The sequence below is a fragment of the Vanellus vanellus genome, assembly GCF_965231255.1.
Source record: "Vanellus vanellus genome assembly, chromosome: 3".
Lineage (NCBI taxonomy): Eukaryota > Metazoa > Chordata > Aves > Charadriiformes > Charadriidae > Vanellus > Vanellus vanellus.
In genome coordinates this window covers 42,412,168-42,433,041 of record NC_138907.1, presented here as the reverse complement: position 1 = coordinate 42,433,041, position 20,874 = coordinate 42,412,168, and the positions used below count along the sequence as shown (strand labels likewise).

General features: G+C 36.4%; 1 protein-coding gene across 1 annotated transcript in view; it reads left to right on the top strand.

Annotated features, from left to right (window-relative positions):
- WDR64 (WD repeat domain 64) overlaps window positions 1–20,874 on the top strand; it is a gene marked incomplete at both ends in the record, with an annotated part of 73,846 nt that overhangs the window by 18,404 nt on the left and 34,568 nt on the right. Inside the window, 5 exons of the mRNA XM_082480700.1 lie at window positions 308–415; window positions 2,046–2,260; window positions 2,766–2,900; window positions 5,625–5,704; window positions 12,410–12,549. Of these exons, the coding sequence (XP_082336826.1) occupies window positions 308–415; window positions 2,046–2,260; window positions 2,766–2,900; window positions 5,625–5,704; window positions 12,410–12,549 (678 nt within the window). The remainder of the gene's footprint in view (window positions 1–307; window positions 416–2,045; window positions 2,261–2,765; window positions 2,901–5,624; window positions 5,705–12,409; window positions 12,550–20,874) is intronic.

Sequence of the window (20,874 nt, the reverse complement as noted above, 5' to 3'; positions counted from 1 at the left end):
ATTTCATTTCTTGATGGGATTATGCAACTGACTGAAAAGTGTAGAGGCATAAATAAAATACACTTAAAACTCTGCATAGTATTCAGCTTAGTACCATACGACTTTCTGTTTTAAAATATGATCACTGAAAAAAACACTAGAGTGCATGGTAAATGGATTAAGAATTGTCCAGCTGACAGGTCCCCAAAATAGTGCAGAGTATATGGAATTTATGTGGAGATGGTTTAAAATACATACTTAAATAACTAAGAAGGTTATAAATTTACAGAGAAAATCCTTCTTTAGCTACCTGTTTTATTTTCATTAGGATACTGCTTGGATCACTGGATGTGATTTCTTACCTCAGCTGAAATGTGTCGTGGCTGTAACGGAAAGGACAGTTATCGTCTGGGACTATAAATCAAAAGGGAGTCAGGTATTTTATTGGATCGGGCAAATGTTAAAGAGGAAGCCTGAAAAAATTTAATCTTTTTTTTCAGTATACATTCACATTTCTTTTGTCTAACAGGATGAAGGCATTAACTTTGTTCTTTGTAGAAACTCAGTGAAACAGTGGAATTTATACTAAAGAAGGAATACCCTTTCCACGCCAAATGGGTTTATTAGTGTGTCTAAAAACTTGGAAGAAAGAGGAAAATTTTGTACTAGGTTGCAAACAAACTCCCAAAGAATTTATTTTCTATGTATATCTAATGCGTATATGTATACCTAATGTGTATGCATGTGCATATGTGTATCTCAGAATCTGTTAAGAATCCAGGGACAGGTTTTCCAAGAAATTTAACATAGACTCCTCTGGGGTAACTTCCTTATTTAAAGAAAATATTCCTTCATATCCTGCATTTCGTTCAAGACGTTCCAAGAACAAAAGCATTGTTATGTTGATAGAGTATGTCCAAACTCTTAAAGCTTTCTTGAATGCTTTATTACAAAATACAATTTTTGCAAGGATTTCTGACCCATACCTTAGCTTTTTCTCCTGTTCCTGGGACTTTTCTCAGCAATTTTGTGTTGGCTGAGAAGGTGAGAGGAAGCAAAGTAAATACTTTTAGGATAAAATCAAGTCTTAGGTTTTGGGTTTGTTTTGTTTGTGTTTTTTTCTCAATATAAGAAGGCCACTCCCCAAGCACAGACAGGTTAGTGGAAGTCTTACTATCAATCCAATTGGACTCCTGAGAAGGAAGACTCAACAATCTTTTCACCAGTCATTATTCTCAAGGTTTCCTCCAGAAACTCATTACATCAGTGAGAGTTGAAAGTATCCTGTGGCTGAACAGGAGCACTTCTTTTTTGAGACCACAGAAATAATATATAGATAGTTCTATGTCTGTGTTATGTCTCTTTAATATTCTGGTGCTACATGGACAACATTGAAGCAGTTAATTCCTATGGCATGTGAACAGTTGCCAGTTTAGGTTGGAAAGGATGCTTTAATCAAATAACAGATGGAGTCAGTCCGTAGAACCAATAAACAGTATAATGCAGATAACCCAAAATCCCATTCCCAGGCCTTTCAGTCTAGCAAAATACCACAGTAGCCTGCAGCTGCATTAATTCCCACCATCTCAATTCCTGAAAATTCAGTACTCCCAGGCTGTATTAATAATTAGGACTCTGATATAATTTCTCTCTATGTGTTACTGCTGCATTTTGTGGTTTGAATAATTCTTTAATTTAGCTATTTCCCATTTTCTTCTAGACAGCATCTTATTTTTGAACAGGAAACCATATACAGTCTTAGCAAATGTACCATCCCACTTAGCATGGTGAGATTCTCCCTAAAATTTGTAATAAATATTTCCTCACTGAAATGGAAAGGGTTGCCTATGAAATAAAGCCTCGATTAAATCCTTAAAGTTTGCATTTAACTTCACTTGGTAATGATCTTCCATGAGTTTCTAATACCAGGAAACAGCTATCACAGGGGAGGCTTGAAAAAACAAAGTCAAGAATTGAATGCTGATGTGAGTAGATAAGCGTGATATGTTCAGTCAACTTAAGGGCTCATGTGCAATATCTAATAAGCTATCTACCATATTTCACAGAATAATTGCTTTATCATCAAACCAATGGAAAATGGTCTGCTCTGTGTTTGCACGGTGACTATGTCAGATCACCTGGCTAAGGATAATATCCTAATGGGAGATGATAAGGGTTATGTTCACCTACTTACTGTGACGAGTGATCACTTTGGATTGAAACAATGTAAAGGCAAAAAAGACTCACAACTTCAGGTCTTGGACTCCAAAACTTTCAACGTGTAAGTTACTTATATTATCGGTCTGGCAATTATTTTTTTTTAATTTGGGTTTTCTCTGGCCTAAATGGAGGATTAGCTTTTGTGTATAAATTAACCCCACCTAACAAAGAAAATAATTTTTCAAACTGCAGTAAGTATGATTTTCTTGTTGTTGTGTGAAGGAAATGCCATCATTTTCAGTAGGAGATCTTGCAGGAGATCTTAAAACAGAGAAGCTGCAGAGTAAAATTCCAGGGAAGAATTCACCATTGCTGTTATCCAGTTTGACATAGGCACAGCATTATTGTGCCCAATTAGATGGAAGCAAAATTGCTACTGCAGAAGTGCATGATTCAACTCTAACTTTAGCTCTGCTTGCTTTTGAGCTGGAAGAGTGGTTCTGTATCTGCCCCAGATATTTAAATGTTAGCATTGGATGCGTATAATCTCACTGACAAAATCTCTGTCTGGGGATATTATAGTAGATGCTAGTATATCCTAATAACATCTCAATTTATATCCCTAGTGTTAAACGCAAGCTACATGATGACTGGGCTGTAAAAGTTAAGTATATTTCTGACCTGAATTGTTTTGGATCCTGCTCCTCAGACAGCATTCATTCATTTGTTTTGGATGACATAAAGCGACTAGGGGACAACTTGTAAGTATATGACATCTGAAAAAATAGACCTTTTGCTTTATGACCCTGCATGAGATCAGTGCCTTACAAGATGCCATCCTGTTGTATTGAAGCTGTCTTTTCTAGAAAAGCATTGTTAATGTAAACAAAAATACAACTACTTAAATACTTGAACATTTTTGTTTGTTAGCTTTTGATGTAGGAGGGGACTGTCCATATATGTTCATTACTCACAACCCTTAAATATAAGTTATGTTGGCAGTGTTGTCTGCTCCAACTTCTCCTCAGCAGGCAGATTTTACAAATTAGTTAGAAAATTGCTTTGTTAGATGTATACCATGTATCCATTCATTTAAAATTTATAACCACACAAAATTATATTCACCTACATTTCATTTATAGTTTCAACTTCACAAATTTCAGTTACACAAGCTTAAACCAAGAAATTAATTTATTTTGAGGGCTGTGAAATGAATTTTGTATGCAGCAGGGAAGAGGTTGTGGCCTCCTTATTTGTGCCATATCCTTATTCCTGTGGCCCATCAGTGCTCTGGCTGATTCCAAGACTTGCTAGTCTGTGATTTTAGAAGAGTTCATAGCCCAATTAAAAAATAAATAATACAAACACAATTTGATGTAAAAAGGAACTATAACATATAGATAGAAATTTTCATTCAAATATCTCAAAGCATTGTAAACATTAGATCAGATTCACAACTCCTCTGTGAGGTACACCCAGAGATAAATAGATTTTTAAGGCTAGTAGCAGCAATTATGATAATCTGTTTTATCTCTTGTATAACATAGACCATAAATATTCACATAGTAGTTCTTGCATCAACCCAATAACTTTAGGTTTTATGATTATTGCATGTCTATTGTGGATAGGGAGAGTGAAACATGAAATAATTATAGCTTTTCCAAGGTCACATACTGTGCCAGGACAAAAGCTGAGAAATCCTGTTTTATTTTGTTGGGCATTTTGGAAAAATAGAATTAATTTGAGGAGAAAGAAAGCAAAGACTGCAGAGCCAAAAGTATAGTCAAAAGAGTATATGCTACCAGCACACACTATTTATAATACAGAACATTAACTGCAAATGTCTTAGTAGGTCTTTTTCATTTAACACAGACTAGTGCAATAAATACATTTCTCTAAGCAGCTTCATGCAGCAGCTAAATGGAATTATATTTAGACAACTGAAAAATTACACAGATGTTAAAATAAAATTAATAGCCCTAAAAATAGCTATGGATCAAATCACTTTGAAATGCCCATTCCATAAATAATTATAGTTGAAATATATGATTTACTGGTGCTAACAAAATAAATTTCCCCAATTAACTTTGCAGCACACAATTGTTATTGTGCTTGAAGAGGGATGCAACGTATCTTGTCTCCTATGTGACTGTTAAGTTTCTTTGTGGATAATGGCTGATAAGCAGTTACAATCTTTTCTTGTGAAGTATCTAAAAAAGGGAGGTGTGAACAGGATCACAGGGTGCTTCAGCTGCAAGGCCATGACGGGCAGGACTTGACACTGCTGGAACCTCTTATGCACACTGATGTTAGAGGAGTATCAAGACCATTCATTAAAGAGCCAATAGACAGTTATACAGATATATTAAATTTAAGAAATAAATGAGAAAGATGAGAAATCCTGAGTAAATCTGCCAATCACACATTTAAATCAATTACTTGCTATTTTACAACCTCAAGAGAATTAAGACTCCCCCGGTAGAGCTCTGGAGAGAAAGCTGTCCTTCCACTAAGTAATAGGGAGCGAACAGCCTTTTATTTACACTTACCTAAAAAAACAAGCTCTTTCATTAATCCTCAAAGTTTCCAGAGTCTTTTATCAAATTTCCTGTCAACCCCAGTTATGGTTTTCAATACCCATGGTTACTCTTTAGCCCAGAATAAGTGAACTACCTACTTGTCTAGATTTCAAAGAAAAAAAAATTAAATGTGTTCTCATTGAATTCTGTATAGCTCAATTGCACTGATAGTCATTGTTTCCTGTGAGAGACAGCTGTTAGCCATGCTATTGCTGAATCCAAAAATCAAGAAAATATGCACTCGTTAGTAGCAATGTATGAAACATGGAGAGACAAGCAGAAGTTGGTCAAAGGATGGGTTTAGAAGGTACACTGAGTCATTCTCAGTCTGTGTTGGCTTTTTGAATTCCTTTGCTTTTGCAGTGAGCGCAACAGAATAATTCAGTTGAGTTTCAGAAACTTGCAGTCTCTTCATATTATTATACAGCACAAAATAGATAAAATACAGACTATTCATTATACAATACAATATACGTAAGCAGCAGGAAAGTAACTGCACTCACTTTATGCAAAATACAGGCCACAATAGACCTCCTTGTCTGAAACAGGCAAAGGCAGTTGGTTTGATACTTTTCCTCAGTGATGAGCTGCTTTCAGTATGCAGATGTGTGTGAAGGCTTACTTTGGCAACAGCTACCATTTTAGGATTCTGATTGGAGTATGACTGATAAAGGATTCAGGTGTTCAAATCAGAGATTTATTACTTTAATGGAAAATGTACCCTGTTCCCGTTTTATTGATGCTAGTATCTAAGTCACTGTTATCAATCAATTTGCTTTTAGCAAGAGATTGTACACATTATGCAAACAGCTATTCTATATACTACAGAAAAGTAAAGTGTAATGACTGTAGACTGTATTTTCGTAATGTTTCTTACCCGATTAACTGCTTTATTAATAATTACAGACCTGTAAAAGAATTTTCTGTACCTAGAGGGGTCAATGCCTTCACATACTGTGGAAAAGCAAAAGTCATTGTCACTGGGGGTAAGTATAGGGTTTTTTTTTTTTTCAAAGAGATTGTTCTGTTGTGAATTTTTTTTCTCAAATAAGATCAAGTAAAGCTAAGTTAGTATCTTAAGAATTTAAATAATGGCTTCTGTCTTAAATGATAGGAAACAGAGGTCTTGCTTTTAATTTCTGGGACCCTCACTCTGAAAAGATATAGATCCAGGAATCAATCAAGGGTTCAGTCTGAGTTTGATTCAAATATCATGTTATTTATATAATAAAACAGAAGAAACAGTATGTTGAACTACTGTAAGGCACCTTTCCAAGTCATGGTGGCAACTGTCTTGGCCAGGTTATACACATTACTCCTTGCAGTATCAGCAGGACTCCCATCCCTTCCTGTTACTCTTTGGCCATCCTTTCTTGTCTTAAGCAATCACATTAGCCCATTTCAATACTTTGCGTTGCTATTCTCTCTGATCATGTTTCCCCAAAGCTTTACTGTTCATTCTTTTTCCCAAAGCAGACTGCAGAAATACCATGCTTACATCCATTTCTTCCCTGTTATCCAATAATTTTATGAGCCTTTCTATTGCAATGGTCATATTTGTGCTGCAGAAATGTGTCTGGAGTGTGGCAGCAGTCTTGTTTGTATATTCTGTCTGACAGGGTGGTGCCCTGGAGTGACTATGTTGATGCTGCCTATCTCCAAGTTTTCAGTACGAGAGTCTTGCTTAAAACTCTGTTAAAAATTGTTTTGAATAGTGTACCACATAGCAATTCTTATGTCAATATCTAACAAGAACAAAAAAATGGCCAAGGCTCTGCTGTCTAGCCTTGTTAATATCCAAGACAGTAAAATAAATTTGGAAAAAAAAAGAAAGACCTAGACATGGGAAATAATGCAATTCAAGTTGAATTGTAGCAGTTTATCAAAGGGAAAATGACAACAGATATCAAAATAAACATCAGACAGTTCTATTGACTATCTAGACACAAGATTTAAAGTGAAAGTGATAGGGCTATAGGAAGATTATTAGTGAAAATTCTGAACTTCAGGCTTGGGGGAGATCTTATTTACATGGATCACCTTGTCACAAAAAGTAGTCTTGAAAAATTTACTGATAACATAAAGTAGGGAGGCCCTATAAAACAGAATGTGGTTAGTATTTCCTACAGGTAGAACTGGAGGATTTTGCTGTAGTAATAAAAATAGGGTGAAGTGTCTGCATAGGACAGAAGGTCAATTATGCAGGAACAAGTAAAAATTTCTGTTACACACTGAAAATTCTTCTTATAGAAATAGCAGAAGAAGAGAAAAAAATGGATAAACTTCCTAAGAACTAAGTATAGCTATGGTAGGCCAGACCATAAGTCTGCCTAGCCCAGTATCCCCTCACTGACAGGGACCAGAAATAAACACCTATGGCAGAGTATAGGAATAGGGCAATCATGCAGCAATACTTGCCCTAGGTACCTATGTTAGTTGAAACAACTTTTCTGCAGGTAAGAACGCATTAACTTCTCTGAATTTGACACTAGTAAAACCTCATGTTGTACTGGAATCCACTGTATGGTCGATAGGAGCCATGTTTAAGAAAGATTAGTTGAATATGGAAAAAGGGTAGGGGAAACCTATCACATAGAGACTAAAAAGTGTATTTTCAATATCCTAGCAAAATGACAAGTAACAAGGAATACCATTGCTAGCTATAAGAATATCAGAAGAACAAATATTAGAGTAAAAATTAGAACAGTGATGTTCTGAAAGAGTCTTCTGAATAGTGGCAGTTGCAGAAAGAAATATCCTCCTCAGTTTAAAATTAAGCTTGAAATTTTTTAAAAGGATAGATTGTATATTTGTTTGTGGTGGTGGAAGGCTAGACTTGAAATGCAGAATGTCCTATCCCATCTAAACAGCTATCTAATCAGAATATTTTAGAAAAAGATGAATTTTCTCACCACTGCATTTTAATTTGTCTTGACTTTCACCTTACAGAAGTGCAGAAAGCACAGGCAACATGAAAAAAGTTTAATAATATTGTGTTCAAGGACTCCGTAATGACGATTTCGAAAAAGTGTAAGAATTGTACTTATTTCTAACAGTCTTCCAGTCTGTTTCTGGATCATAACATTTACATACACTTGATTTGGAATCTTGTCTTGCTTGTTCACCCACTGGCTTTCATCTTGATACTAAAAGGCATCGTCCTGTCTCTCACCCTCATTCCCAGTGCTTAACCCTGCTGCTTCCATTGAGTACAAAAGGAAATTATTCCTGAGATAGATTACTAAGAGTCACAGAAGACAGTGGGAACACATGGCCAAAGAAAACAACAGGGTGGGATCATTTCTTTCAATTTCACTGTGAAGTTTAGATCAGCTACTATGAAACTGTACCCAGAATTAAGAATAATCCTGCAGTGCTTGAGAGATCCGTCTACTGAAGTCTTCAAAAGTTGAGCTTCAGAGTTCAGTCAACTACTAATAAAATACACTGTTTACAATGGCACAGCAGCCAGTCAGACTAAAGCACACTGTGTTTGCCTGTGCATCTTAAAAGCCATCCCTCTCTCTTGTCTGGCTGAGAAACGCATGTTGATGATCCAGTTAATGAGAGAATGAAACTGTTTCAAATGAACATGGGCTAGTCTTGTTCATTAGCAAGCTTGCAATTTTACCCGTAATACATCCTAAAAATCAAAGACCAGAGCAGTTAAATAATTCAGGAATCATAATATATAGATTTCTTGGTGACGTGCAAACATTTGTAAAAGCTATGTTTATAGGTCACATTCAGCAAGTAAAAGAAAAAAAATCTAACTTTTGATTGCAGGCTAGCTAGCTTCTAAAGTATTCAGTGGGGATAAGTCTGCTAACCACTTCACTAAACCCCAATCAAATGTTATTTAGCCAGGTGTTTATAGCACAAATGGTATGCAAAATATACAATGCATTATTACACTGGGAAGTGACTATGAAAAAAGTCATACCTTAATACCTGCACTCTGCCATAATATATTTGTTGTATTTGAATATGCTCATGAGTTTGCCAGTACTGTGATACAAGCTAATTTTGTCTTCCAGATATTTGACATTTATAATGATGAATAAGAAAGATACAAGCAAAGCGGGTACAGAGTTCACTTTTCATGCTAAAATCTAGACTTCTTCAACAAATAAATATAAAAGACTGATAGTGGCCTACGATATGGAGCCCATAGTAATTTAGAATAACTTTTTTGTGTAGCATTTTGCATTAATATTGTGTCGAATAGTAAAGTGATATGATGTTCCTCTTATTCTGTATTCATTTCAATTCCACCTATGTCTTAATCATCACCCCAGGGAACAGCTACAGTTAAAATTAAATTATGTATGCATATAAAAGCTGGAGATTATCAGTTTTAAATTATATGATACATCAAATTCTAACCCTATTATTTCTTCAAATCCAGCTATTTTTCTCTTGTGAGCAATAAAGTACAAGCAAAACTATTAGTGATTTCTAAATCTAGCAGTAGCAGCTTGCTACTTGCTCAGTATCCTTTATGTATCCCTGGCACAAGCGAAGTAACTGGTAACATATCTTTCTTTTTTACTGGCACTATACATTAGTATTGACATTTTCAGCAGTTCCCAGGAATCCTAGTTATAGAAATATCCCAGGACTACACTAATACTAGCCCTCACAAGCATAAGCAGACTCTTTTCTATGATGCAGTCTGAATTTAAGAACATATGAAGACAGACAAGACAGCACAAAAAAAGAAAGAGACATTTGTCAATATGATAAGCATATGAACTTGTGTTAGTTTACCAAATGTCTAACCACTCTGAAGAGGTTTTGCAGTCATTATAACCCAAGATTATCTAAAAGGCGAGCTTGAAGGAATGACAAGTTGTTTTAAAGAATAAGGGGTCCTTCTGTGTGCGGGGAGCAGCATAGAAAGAAACCAGGAGTTATATTTTTCTTTTCCAGTTTATCAGAGAATGCCAAGTTAAGCCTAGCATTTTTTCCATTCAAAAATGCTATTATTCTCAAGGGGGTTTCAACACCACTGAAATGCAGACACCTCAGCTGACTTGTAATACCACACAAATTGCAAAACTGTGTAAGCAAGGGAGACAACTTGACAAAAGATCACATGTTCAAAGAATGTGTTGGAATCCATAACATCTAGTTAGAATAGAGCTGTGGTCATAAAATATGTCTTTTTAAAAAAACCTAAACTCATGCTTTCATAATTATTTATCTTGGAATGGAGAACACCGAACTGAGCCCATTATGATACAAATAATTGATTTCACAGAATCTTAAAAATTTGCTCTCTGATTTGCAGACAGATTATTCACATTCTTCAAGCTTTTCCTGAATGTGCTTTGTACCCGTGCCTGCTGTGTGAGGATTCTGAATCCCAGAGGCATATTTGGAGCATAGAGAGAATAAATGTTCCAGCAAATGTTCCAGTGAAGCAGTGAAGCAACAAATGTTAAGGCCAATGTGGCATTAGTCCAGAAAGAAGGGAGAGAACATATCTACTATAACCAAATCCACCATTATCTCAACATCAATAAAAAGAATAAAACCTAATCCACTATTTCACATCAGAAGCAAACAGCATTTTTATTGTCGGGAAAGGTTTTCTTTCCTAATGATACTTGGTACTCCTGTTAATATCTTAAGTTAAGAACATGTATTAACGATTCTATTTTTAAAATGAACTCTCTGTGCCATGATTAAAGGGCACTATCCTCCCTCCATTCATCTGCCATCACCTCAGGAATGTAAAGAAGAGAGCGGTTAGGAAGGCTAAGAAGGATCCTGTAGGTACCTGTGTTGGTCAGATACTATCAACAGCTTCTATGTAGTTCACTGTCGCTGGGCTTTCCTAAAGGGCACGTTATTGAAGCAGTGTGTTTTTCCTCTGATTATAACTGATCTCCCTAGTCTCACTGGAGGCTCCTGTCTACAGTATTTTGTGTCCTCCTGTTGTCCTCATGGAAGGTCTGCAAGGTGAGTTTTACTCCCCTGATCTTGTTTTTCAGTAATGTACACTGGCCTGGTCACAAGGGTTCTGCTAATTTACGGGACATGTCTATGAGAGCCTAACACACCACCTGGGGAAGTGAGCAGAGACCCAGCATGTTCTGCAGTTTCCCCATCCAAAAGGGCTTCCCACAGCTCTTGTGCAATTATAGCCTTTTTAAGCTAGTTCCTGCTGTGCTTACAGCTCAGGCAGCTAATCTAGGATTGGTTTCCCTGAAAGTGGCCCTGAAAAGAAACTGGTTCCCATTGAAGTTACTGCGAGTCAGCTACTTATCCATGGCTCCCCTTTCCTATGCAGCAGTTATCCCTCCATTGTGCCAGTAAAACTGTTTGCATGGTTGCATTCTCAGTCACACTTGTGAAATGATCTAGCATAAACCAAAATGACTTTCTGTTGTAGTAGCTATTTTAAGAGTAGATCATTTCTCTAGTGACCCTCTCTCATTTAGAGGAAGGCTACATAAACAGAGGAATCAATTTAACTGAGAGGACAATTATGTTTAATGGAGGAAAAGGGAGATGGGGTGCTCCTTAATGAATCACATATTACTGTATTAAGAAGGAAAGGAGTAGATCTCTATTCAGAAGGAAAGGAATAGATCTCTGCAGAGAGAGAGGGAGGGACTGATCAATGACAGTAGGTGAACAAGCTTAAGGAAGATCCCTGGAGAGCACACTGCAAGAGCTGACCTTTAACTCTTGTCTTTGTTAACAAAACTGAGTTGAGCTTCACAGTCTTGAGGTTTAGTGTATGTTCTTTTGGGGCATGTGCTTCCTATTCTGGTTTTTTGGCTTTCTACACTTCACTTTAAGCTGAGAGAAAACTAAAACTCAAACTGAAGTCTAGATAAAATGTGGCTGTTTCATTTATTGTGTGTCAAAATAGAATGTTCAGCTAATTGCATACAATTCATACAATTGCAATATTTGCCAGGAACTGAAAGTTAAAATATAAATTAATTAATGTCAAATGTAAACTGTGCCCATGTTCTCTTGAAACTCCTGTGAAAATGATAAAATATTTCAGAGCAATGGGTACAGTTGTGTTTACATCAGGATGTAAACACAGGAGCTTACTAATACATTTTTAACATCTTTGTGTTTTGAAATATTTATGGAGACTATTGTGAAAATAGTATCAAAAGATTCATCTATAATGCAATCAAGGATTATTCCCTAAACTGTAGGTAAATTTAATGTTTGAACATACAAATAAACATGAAATTCCTAATTCTCTTTACTTCAAGACACAAAATCACTCATCAGCAGTTATTGTCTCCTGTCTGCCCTCAGCTTTCGTGTCTGCTCCCCTTCCTGTTCTGCACACCCACCCTCTTCCATAGATGTGGTCATCCCTTCATTTCCTGGCTATGTGGACACATTTTTTTTTTTTTTGTCATTTTCGTAAATTATATCTTTAAAGGAAAACAATCCAAGCCCCAGTTCTCTTTCTAAAACAGTATTCTGGTCCTATGGGTCTAGTGCATGTAGTCACATCCACGGTCCCTGACATTCCTCTAGCAAAATAATCCAGCGATTAGAATGAAAAATTCACATCCTTATATAGGAGTTGCCTGCATGGTGAAAGCAGAGACTTATCAATGCTAAGCTCTCCATTACGAAGCTTGTTTGTAATACCAGTGACTATTCAGTCGTTCTGACTATATATATATATACATAATTTTTTTCAGGTCACGACAAAGTCCTTCGTTTGTGGCATCCTGCTATTAATAGTAGGCCTACAGGGAAGCTATCAGGACACCAACATAGTATTGTGGAAATTGTGACAAATGAAAAAGATCAACATATCATCAGCCTTTCCTCTGCAAAGGTAAAACCCTTTTCTTAACTTCATGGAAATCAGCGCTTTAAACGCAAGTAGGAATCTGGTTTTGAGTAAGTGCTGCTGATAGTATCTAGTCCTAATCTCATTGTTTGTCAGTTCATTTATATTAATAAAAAGGTGGAGCTTTAGGTTAAAATTTCCAAATTATTTTATATTGAGAAGCAAGACTAGAATGGAACTATTTGACATATTTTCTTTCTGAATGTAACAAAAGTATACTTACAATAGTAGATATTAACATTCTGGTAATTTCCATATTACTTTGGCAACCACCAGAATTATAACATAACCTGTACCTGAATGCTTCATTCAGTAGTGATCCCCTGCAGAAACTTCCTACAACTTCATTTACCCTTCTCTCTGCCTGTCAGCCTACTAAATCCATAGGTGGAGTTTTTCTTACTCTGGTGACTCTATACATTATGTTCAACTACTGACCTCTTTCTGAACAGTGTCTTTTAGAAGGCTTACTGATCCAAAACGTTGTCCATGAACAGGAATACTAATAAAATCAATAATAAAACTTCATAAACCAAATATTGCAAGATTCTGCTGGACACGGATGAGTTTCCTTTAAGTTATTGGTGGAATCATGGCATCAGTGGTTTATCTCGCTTGTCAAAATGAGACTGTTCAGGAGAGAATAAAACTTCTAAAAATATGTGCAAAAATAAATGAGAAGCTACTGAAGGAGTAGTTATGAATGGCTATGGAGCTCTTCCAAGAGTAGTCCTATTCAATATCTTCAATATTCAGCAGTATTCAATATTTTCATTGACGTCTGCAATGATGGAACAGAAAGCATACATATGCTTTGAAAGCATAATCAGTTGCCCCAAACTGATTAAGGCTGCAGACCCTAGGCAGAAGTATTAGAGTTCAGAATGGTCATTAAAATTGAAGGTATGATCTGTGGAAAATACCTCCTATATAACAAGGACCTGATATAGTTAGTCTACTGAGATATCCATCTATCTCAAAGGTTTCCATATTTTTGTTGGGTTATGTAGGAAATGTTACTGAGCTATTTATTCTGTCTGTGCTGCTCCTCTGCCATAATTGCTTACCACTGCTCATTGAGGTGCCAGTAAATACCACATTTTCATGTCTTTAATCCTATTCTTCACATAACCCACCCCCTTCTAAAAGTACTACTAGCTGAAAATAAGTAATCCAAAATCTCCCATAATCCCGGAGCCATAATTATTCCCCCTTCCTCACTTGTATAAATCTATACCTGTGTGTTCTGTATGTAATTCTGTACATTTGCTACAGGCATACATTACTGCTGAATTAAGGAGGGTTTTGACAGATAGCCTGCAAGCTATACATGTAGGAAAAATGGAATAAGACATAAAACATGACTTAAGGGGAATGAATGTACATGAAGATATTTATAGAAAAGCAACCAAGAATGAAGGCCCTGGGGCAGTAAATGACTGGAAGAGCTCTTAAGGTCCCTTCTGGGCCCTTCAATATGGTGACTTTGAGGGAAGCAAAGTCTATTTTACAAGTGTCCAAGTATATGGACACCTGATCTTAACTAAATGTAGTGGAGTTGTGCCTATGACATCAGTAAGATCACTTGTACCTGAAAATGAATATATGAAAGTATGTTTTAATTAAAAGCTATGTGTCTTTAAATGGTGCTGTGAGTCATAAGGCAGAAATTACACTTCTCAAAAAGAAATAGAGGTAAATTCCTAGACTTTCAAAAGTTAGGTAAATCTTGTGGTCATAGTTGAAAACTATATCCAAAAAGAAGGGATCCCTCACAAAGAAGTCTAAAGAACTTTACAAATAAAGTGATGATCACTTTGTGCCTCAAAGAATTTAATCTGTAGATGGTGTACATGGTTTACACAGTAGTGGAGGAAGGTCAGCTCTAACAGGATTGCTTCCAGCGCAGTTAAAGCATGTTTGTGTTCGTATAGACAAGAACTAGGTATAATACAAAAGTGCTCAACTTCCAGGGAAGTTTTAATGTTATATTAAACATAATTTGTTTCTACCTAAGAAACAAAGACCAACTTGCTTTCCAACCTGCCTATCATAAGAAAAATCAAAACAGTTTCCTCTATTTTGTTTTCATTTTTCAGTGACTGTGATACAGGAGGCCACTGAAGCAAAACAATGACAGTCTATATATCTTCACTGAAAACTAAGTTAGAGAGATATCAATGATCTCATGGAAGCATTGTAAGCAAGGGAAACAAAATCTCTTTATCATCATCAAATTTTGCATTAGCTTTTTGACAGAATAGGAGGACTAGGGAAAAGATTAGGAAAATTAAATTAATATTTTTTCTTGACATTCCCAAAATTAAATTTACCCTAAAACTTGTCAGATATTCATATTAAAATAAAGCGTTGTTATTGTGCCATTTTTTCAGTGAAAAATACAGAACAAGGTCAAAAGTAGGGAATACTTTTTTTTTTAATTTAGAGTTGTAGTTGTTATATTAGCACATTTGAAGTCTTGGACCAATTTTATACTTTATGGCTATTTTTCTTGAACTATATTGAAAATGTTATTGACTTATTGTAAAGATACTTTTATTCTATATAAATTATAAAGCATCCTAAAGGTAACCCTAAGTCTAATGCACTAGAGAAATATTTTCCTCCGATGACAGAATCTGAAAGAAGATTGTAGTATTTCTCCTGTCCCTGTTGGGTTACACATTATGTTCTTTAGGTAGATGTGTATTCAGAGACTGGGGTATTCTTTATATCATCAAGGCTTCTATCAGAAATGCAGTAAATTTCCATATATTCTGTGTATTGTTTGTTTCCATTTCCTTCAGGAACTGAGATGTGTATGACAACAGCATCATCTTCCCAGTCAAGTTTAGTTTCTTAATTCTCACCATGCTTAGATAGTCCTTATTTTCTGGCATAAGTGACTGTAGTGAGAAAGTTATAGTTTCACAGGTGGACAATCATAGCTTCTATCAGACAACCAGGGGAAGTTAAAGAAAGAAGGGAAATTTTTATATGTCATACAAGAAGAATACAAAATAATATAAAAAATGTTATAGTAGGTACACTTCTCACTATTTTTAGCTGTTCTTTAAAGGACTTGAGAAATAGATGATACACAAATGATTTATTAAATTTTCACTACATTTGTACTCACAAGATCTGGCCTTGGCATGAACCATTACTGTATTTTTGTGGAATAATATGCATGTCAGAATTAAGAAGCTATTTTGTATCTGTCCTTCTCTACCTCAATCACTTCTCGTCTAAGTAGACACATGCTGATGATGTTCAGTACTGTGGGCTCAGTGGATCCCGTGGGCATCCCACATCTTTTCACAGAATCACAAAATGGTAGGGGTTGGAGGGGACCAACCCCCCTGCCAAAGCAGGTTCACCTATAGCAGGTTGCACAGGAATGCATCCAGGCAGGTTTGAAATATCTCCCGAGAAGGAGACTCCAAAACCTCTCTGGGCAGCCTGTTCCAGTGCTCTGTCACCCTCAAAGTAGAGAAGTTTTTCCTCGTGTTGAGATGGAATTTCCTGTGTTCTGTATAGCTCTCTCATCCTGGTGCAAAACTTGGCTGCATCCCCACTTAGCATTAGCATAAGGACCAATGTGCACACCATTCTCTTGCACCCTACATCCCAGCACAGTTATCTCCACTTAAGTGAACCTAGGCATGAACAAAACAGAGATTCATAGCACTATTTGTCGGGGTTCCCATCCTGATTATCAGGGAGCAAGGACTCTGGGATGAATTGCAGCGCTCTATTGTTTCAGTGTACTCTAGAGGTCAGATATAATGGTAAAGTCTACTTGTACTATTGTGGCACTTGACCTGAGTACTCTGGTCAAGGTTAGCTATAGACGTTGTGCTCTCAGCACTGCCTGTGGTAAAATAAAAAACAATCTGAGGCTCAGGCACTTGAAATCAATTAGTCTTAGAGAAAATACTCATTATTTATCTAGTGCTGTAAACTAACTACAAAAATCAGAAGTACAGCTCTACTATAACAAAATTAAAGTAATCTGGATAATTTTGATATAGATATTCTTTAAGAAACAACAAACAAGATCACTTTGGCCCTCCTTCGTTCTTAACCAGTCAAAGCTGTATTATGCAATCTAATGAATAGACAGCTGGAGGTAAGTCCGGATCTTTCTACAATCTCTTCTAAAAGAAGAGCTGGTGCCAAAATCTGAAATGTATATGCATGGCTTCTTGGCTTGCAAAGAGAAAAACGGTCACTGCCCATGCTGAATTAGTCATTAGTTCTCACTTCTTTCTAGAATTACGAGGTGACATAAAACAAGCATCCTTCAAATACATCCAGTGAAAGAAAACTGATATCAAAGGTTTTCTTTATTCTTCCCTAGATCAGTTCTGCTTGTCAGCATGGGAGACATCTGCTGGCTGAGCAGTGCTGTCTTCTTACATCACTTAGGTTTTCTTTGCGGTAGACCTCAATAGATCTGCAGAGAGAGCTCACTCTCTTGGGTGTCAAAAATCAGTACTGTATTTGGTGGCAGATAAGCCCAGGATACATTGCACTGAAACCTGGAATTCATGTGAATTTTTTTGAGCAGACTTATTTATTTACACGGGGTCATTTTGGCCAGTGTACAATACTGCTTTCTGGAAACCAATGAAAAAACCTGCTGTGATATTTGATTTAACTGAAAACAGACTGCCCTGAGCCAGTAATAACAAAACAAACTTTTGACAACAAATAAGAAAATATTTTGGAATTTGAACTAAAATAACAGTTCCATTTAAGAAAATGAAGATTCCTTAAACTAGTCCAGCACATGAGCAATTTGCTCCAATGTTATAAGGATTTCTTGATAGAACAATTTATTAGTAAAATGCTGTCAGGCAGCTATTCAAAAATTATGCATATATCAAATTCTCTTATCACAAAACTTAAAATTTCTCAGGTTTATAACATAAGAATATTTAAAAATTAGGTAGAACCATAAGTTTGTAACTAATTTCTGTAGGTCCTTTAGTCATATGAATTAGTATTTCCATAGTAGAGGCACTGAGGAAGAGGGGAGGGCACAGGCAGGGATTGTCATAATTCTGGGCTGCTGGACTTGCTTCAGAATTTAATATTCCTGGAAATAAATTTATTCCTTATCTTCCAGGTAGTGAAGACCTTAAAGGTAACGGTGTGTAGAGGCGCAATTACAGTTGTAGTCCACAGCACGTCTTTTTCTTCTGCTGTTCAGTTAAGTGGATTTACTAGGAGATCTGAAATATCGATGTGATCTACTTCTTCCTAATCGTAGGAACATGTTCCAAATCTTGTGTTGAGATTTCCCACAAACTATTCTCAATGTTAAATTATATACTGCAAACCAACAGGAACCACATTCATCACAACTACACTTGTCTGTCTTGACTTGTGTTTTGGTTGAAAATATTTCCAAAGGAATTACTGCTAAATTTGTCTGAAGGTATTAACTTGTCCTTTGTGTCATTCCACCAAAATACAGACTCAGATTTTCACATAATACATGGACTCTTTGCTAAAGTATCAGTAAGTTGGAGTCATAGATTAGGTTATTGACATGAAAGTGAAAGTGTAGGTATTTAACTGTAAATACTAATGTATATAACTCTTTGGTCTGAATTATTCTGCAGAAGCCACTAACCTCATTTTCAGGAAACATTTTTTCCAAAATGGCTGCAACAGCCTATTCTTTTGATTTATGGCTATACTTTCATTGATATGTATCATTTGGGAGTTATAAAAAGAGGAATGAGTGAGGTATTTCCCACTGTTGCAACTATTTTGCACCATTTTCTCTTAGGTCTCAGGGAGTATGAAGTAAAATAATATGGCTTATTCAAGCACCTAAGCAATATCTTTTTTATTGAAAAGAAATGCTGGTAGAATATATAAGTCCTTAAAAAAATGCTATCTTTGGACTTGGAACTACAGCTAAGAAGCATCCTTGGATGCTTCAGGATACACTAGATAGAATCAACCACGACATGAGTTGGGTGTTTCAACCCAGGCAAGGCAAGACTGTCCTGTGTAAAGGTGCTTGATCTGCCTGGTTACTACATTGGCACTACAGCATTTTTCTACAAATACCAATACTGTAATTTAATAGAAATTGCTAGTCTTTTTTTTTTTAAACGGGGCCCAATCAGCTGAAGAATTAGTTCTACGGAGTGTATAGTAACATGAGAGCAATCTGTGGGGTAGAAAAATAATGGAAAACTGACCTGACACCCCAGCCCAGACAGAAGAATGCTGCATAGGAAATCTCTGCTGTGTTTATTTTTTCCTCTCCTCCATGTGACTCATCCCTTCATTGCCCCTTCCTCTCTATAGTTAGTTTGCCCATTCTTATTCTCATCCTGCAGCCTGAAGCATTTATTACTTCATTTTTTCATTTATAGGATTCTTTGAATGAACTCAGAAAGTATTGAGGAAAAAAAACACTCATAGGGACAGAGATTATTAAACCTGGAGCTGTGGCAGGAAGCAGGTCATTATCTGAAAGATGATCTCATAATGCTCTGTGGAAACAAGAAGATCAAGGCCAATGGCAGAGACCAGACCAGGCTGCATAGCCCTTGTACTGAAAGGCTGTGAAGCAGTGACAACCACTCTGTCTCACTTAATGTGGAGCGGGTATTCACAACTAAAACAGTGGAGGCTGAAACTTTATGTATTGCCTGCTTGAGTTGTCAATGGAAGTCAGTAAGACAAAATTTGCTACACTGGTCGCTCCATTTATTTTACTAGAATGCATCCAGTGGTGGGTTTGATTGAATTATACCACTTAGGTGAGTCAGGTGAGCAAGATTTGACCCTACAGGCTTCAATGCATAAAACCAATCTCAGTTTTCTTTGATCATCAGTGGGGCTCGGGTAAGGAATATGTTCCCAGCCTTTACACCACTGTACAGTATCATTCGTAAAAACACAAAACCTTTGTTTTGAATCAGTGGAGGGAATGTTCTTTGGTCTTTTTCTCTTCAAAAGAAATTTCATTTTTGGCAGCTAATACTGAAAGAGGAATGCACACATTTACATACGGTAGGAGAGTAGTACAATAAATGGTGATTTCTTGCATCTCTATTCTAGGGCATGACATAACTTCATTCCATTCATAATTTCTTCAAAATCTGATGCACCCAACTTTATGCAAGCACATAAACATTTCCTTGCTGAAATTTGCCCATACTAAATTAACTCTGTTATATATATGTTAGTTTTGTTCTTACAGAACCCAAAGGCAACTTTTAGGGTTTCAGGGAAGATATGTAATTAATTTTTTTTCTGGATTTTGTAAATTTACTCAAACCTTAATGCTATCAATCTCCAGTTCTCTCTCTACATCTGCTCAATGGCAAACAGGCTGTGTGATATCCTGATGGGAATTCATAAATGTCTTTTGCCTGTCTGGAACTGAGCAGGTGATTGCATCAATGCCTGTGTAGTTTAGTGTGGATGTTTATCTAACCTATTTTGAAAGCACATGACACTGTTTTAAGGATATATTTATAATACAGTCATTTGTCTTCCCGAAAAATGACAGCAGCTGAGCTGGAAGCACATTGTTTAATTTATGTCAAACCATTGCTAATTGTGGCTGTCACTGAAATGTACTGTATATCAACAATATTAAATTTAATCTAGATAATTTGAAAAAGAGGCATTTGGGAAATTTCCTCTAGTCATCCTTCACAGTAATTATGTGGCCACATCTATATCAGATACATTTTTTGTATAGTACTTTGAAAGTCAAAGTTAATCCTTCCCTTGGGCTGTGCTTTTATCCTCTTTGGTTTACTTGTTCCTCCCAGATATTAAGAACTTTTTTGTCCTCTTATATTGCATAATCCTTCAGTAACACTGAATATTCTTCTTTGGACTTTTCATGTAACTTTTCATTTTTCTGTTATTTCCTGTCCATTTTCCATTATTCAAATATGCTTTCTCTATTTCTGCAAATAAACTCTATAAAATTAGCCTACAGGAGAGAAGTCTCAAAGAATATCTCATCAATGTAGATAAATATCAGAATGGAGGCTGTAAAGAAGATGAAGCCAGGCTCTTTTCAGTGGTGCCCAGTGACAGGACCAGAAGCAATGAAAACTGGAACACAGGAAGTTCCATCTGAACATCAGGAAACACTTCTTTTACTATGAGGGAGGCCAAGCACTGGCACTGGTTGCCCAGAGAGGTTGTGGAGTTTCCATCCTTGGAGATATTCAGAATCCATCTGGAAATGGTCCTGGGCAACTGGGTCTAGGTAGCCCCAGTTGAACAGTGGAATTAGACAAAATGACCCCAGAGGTC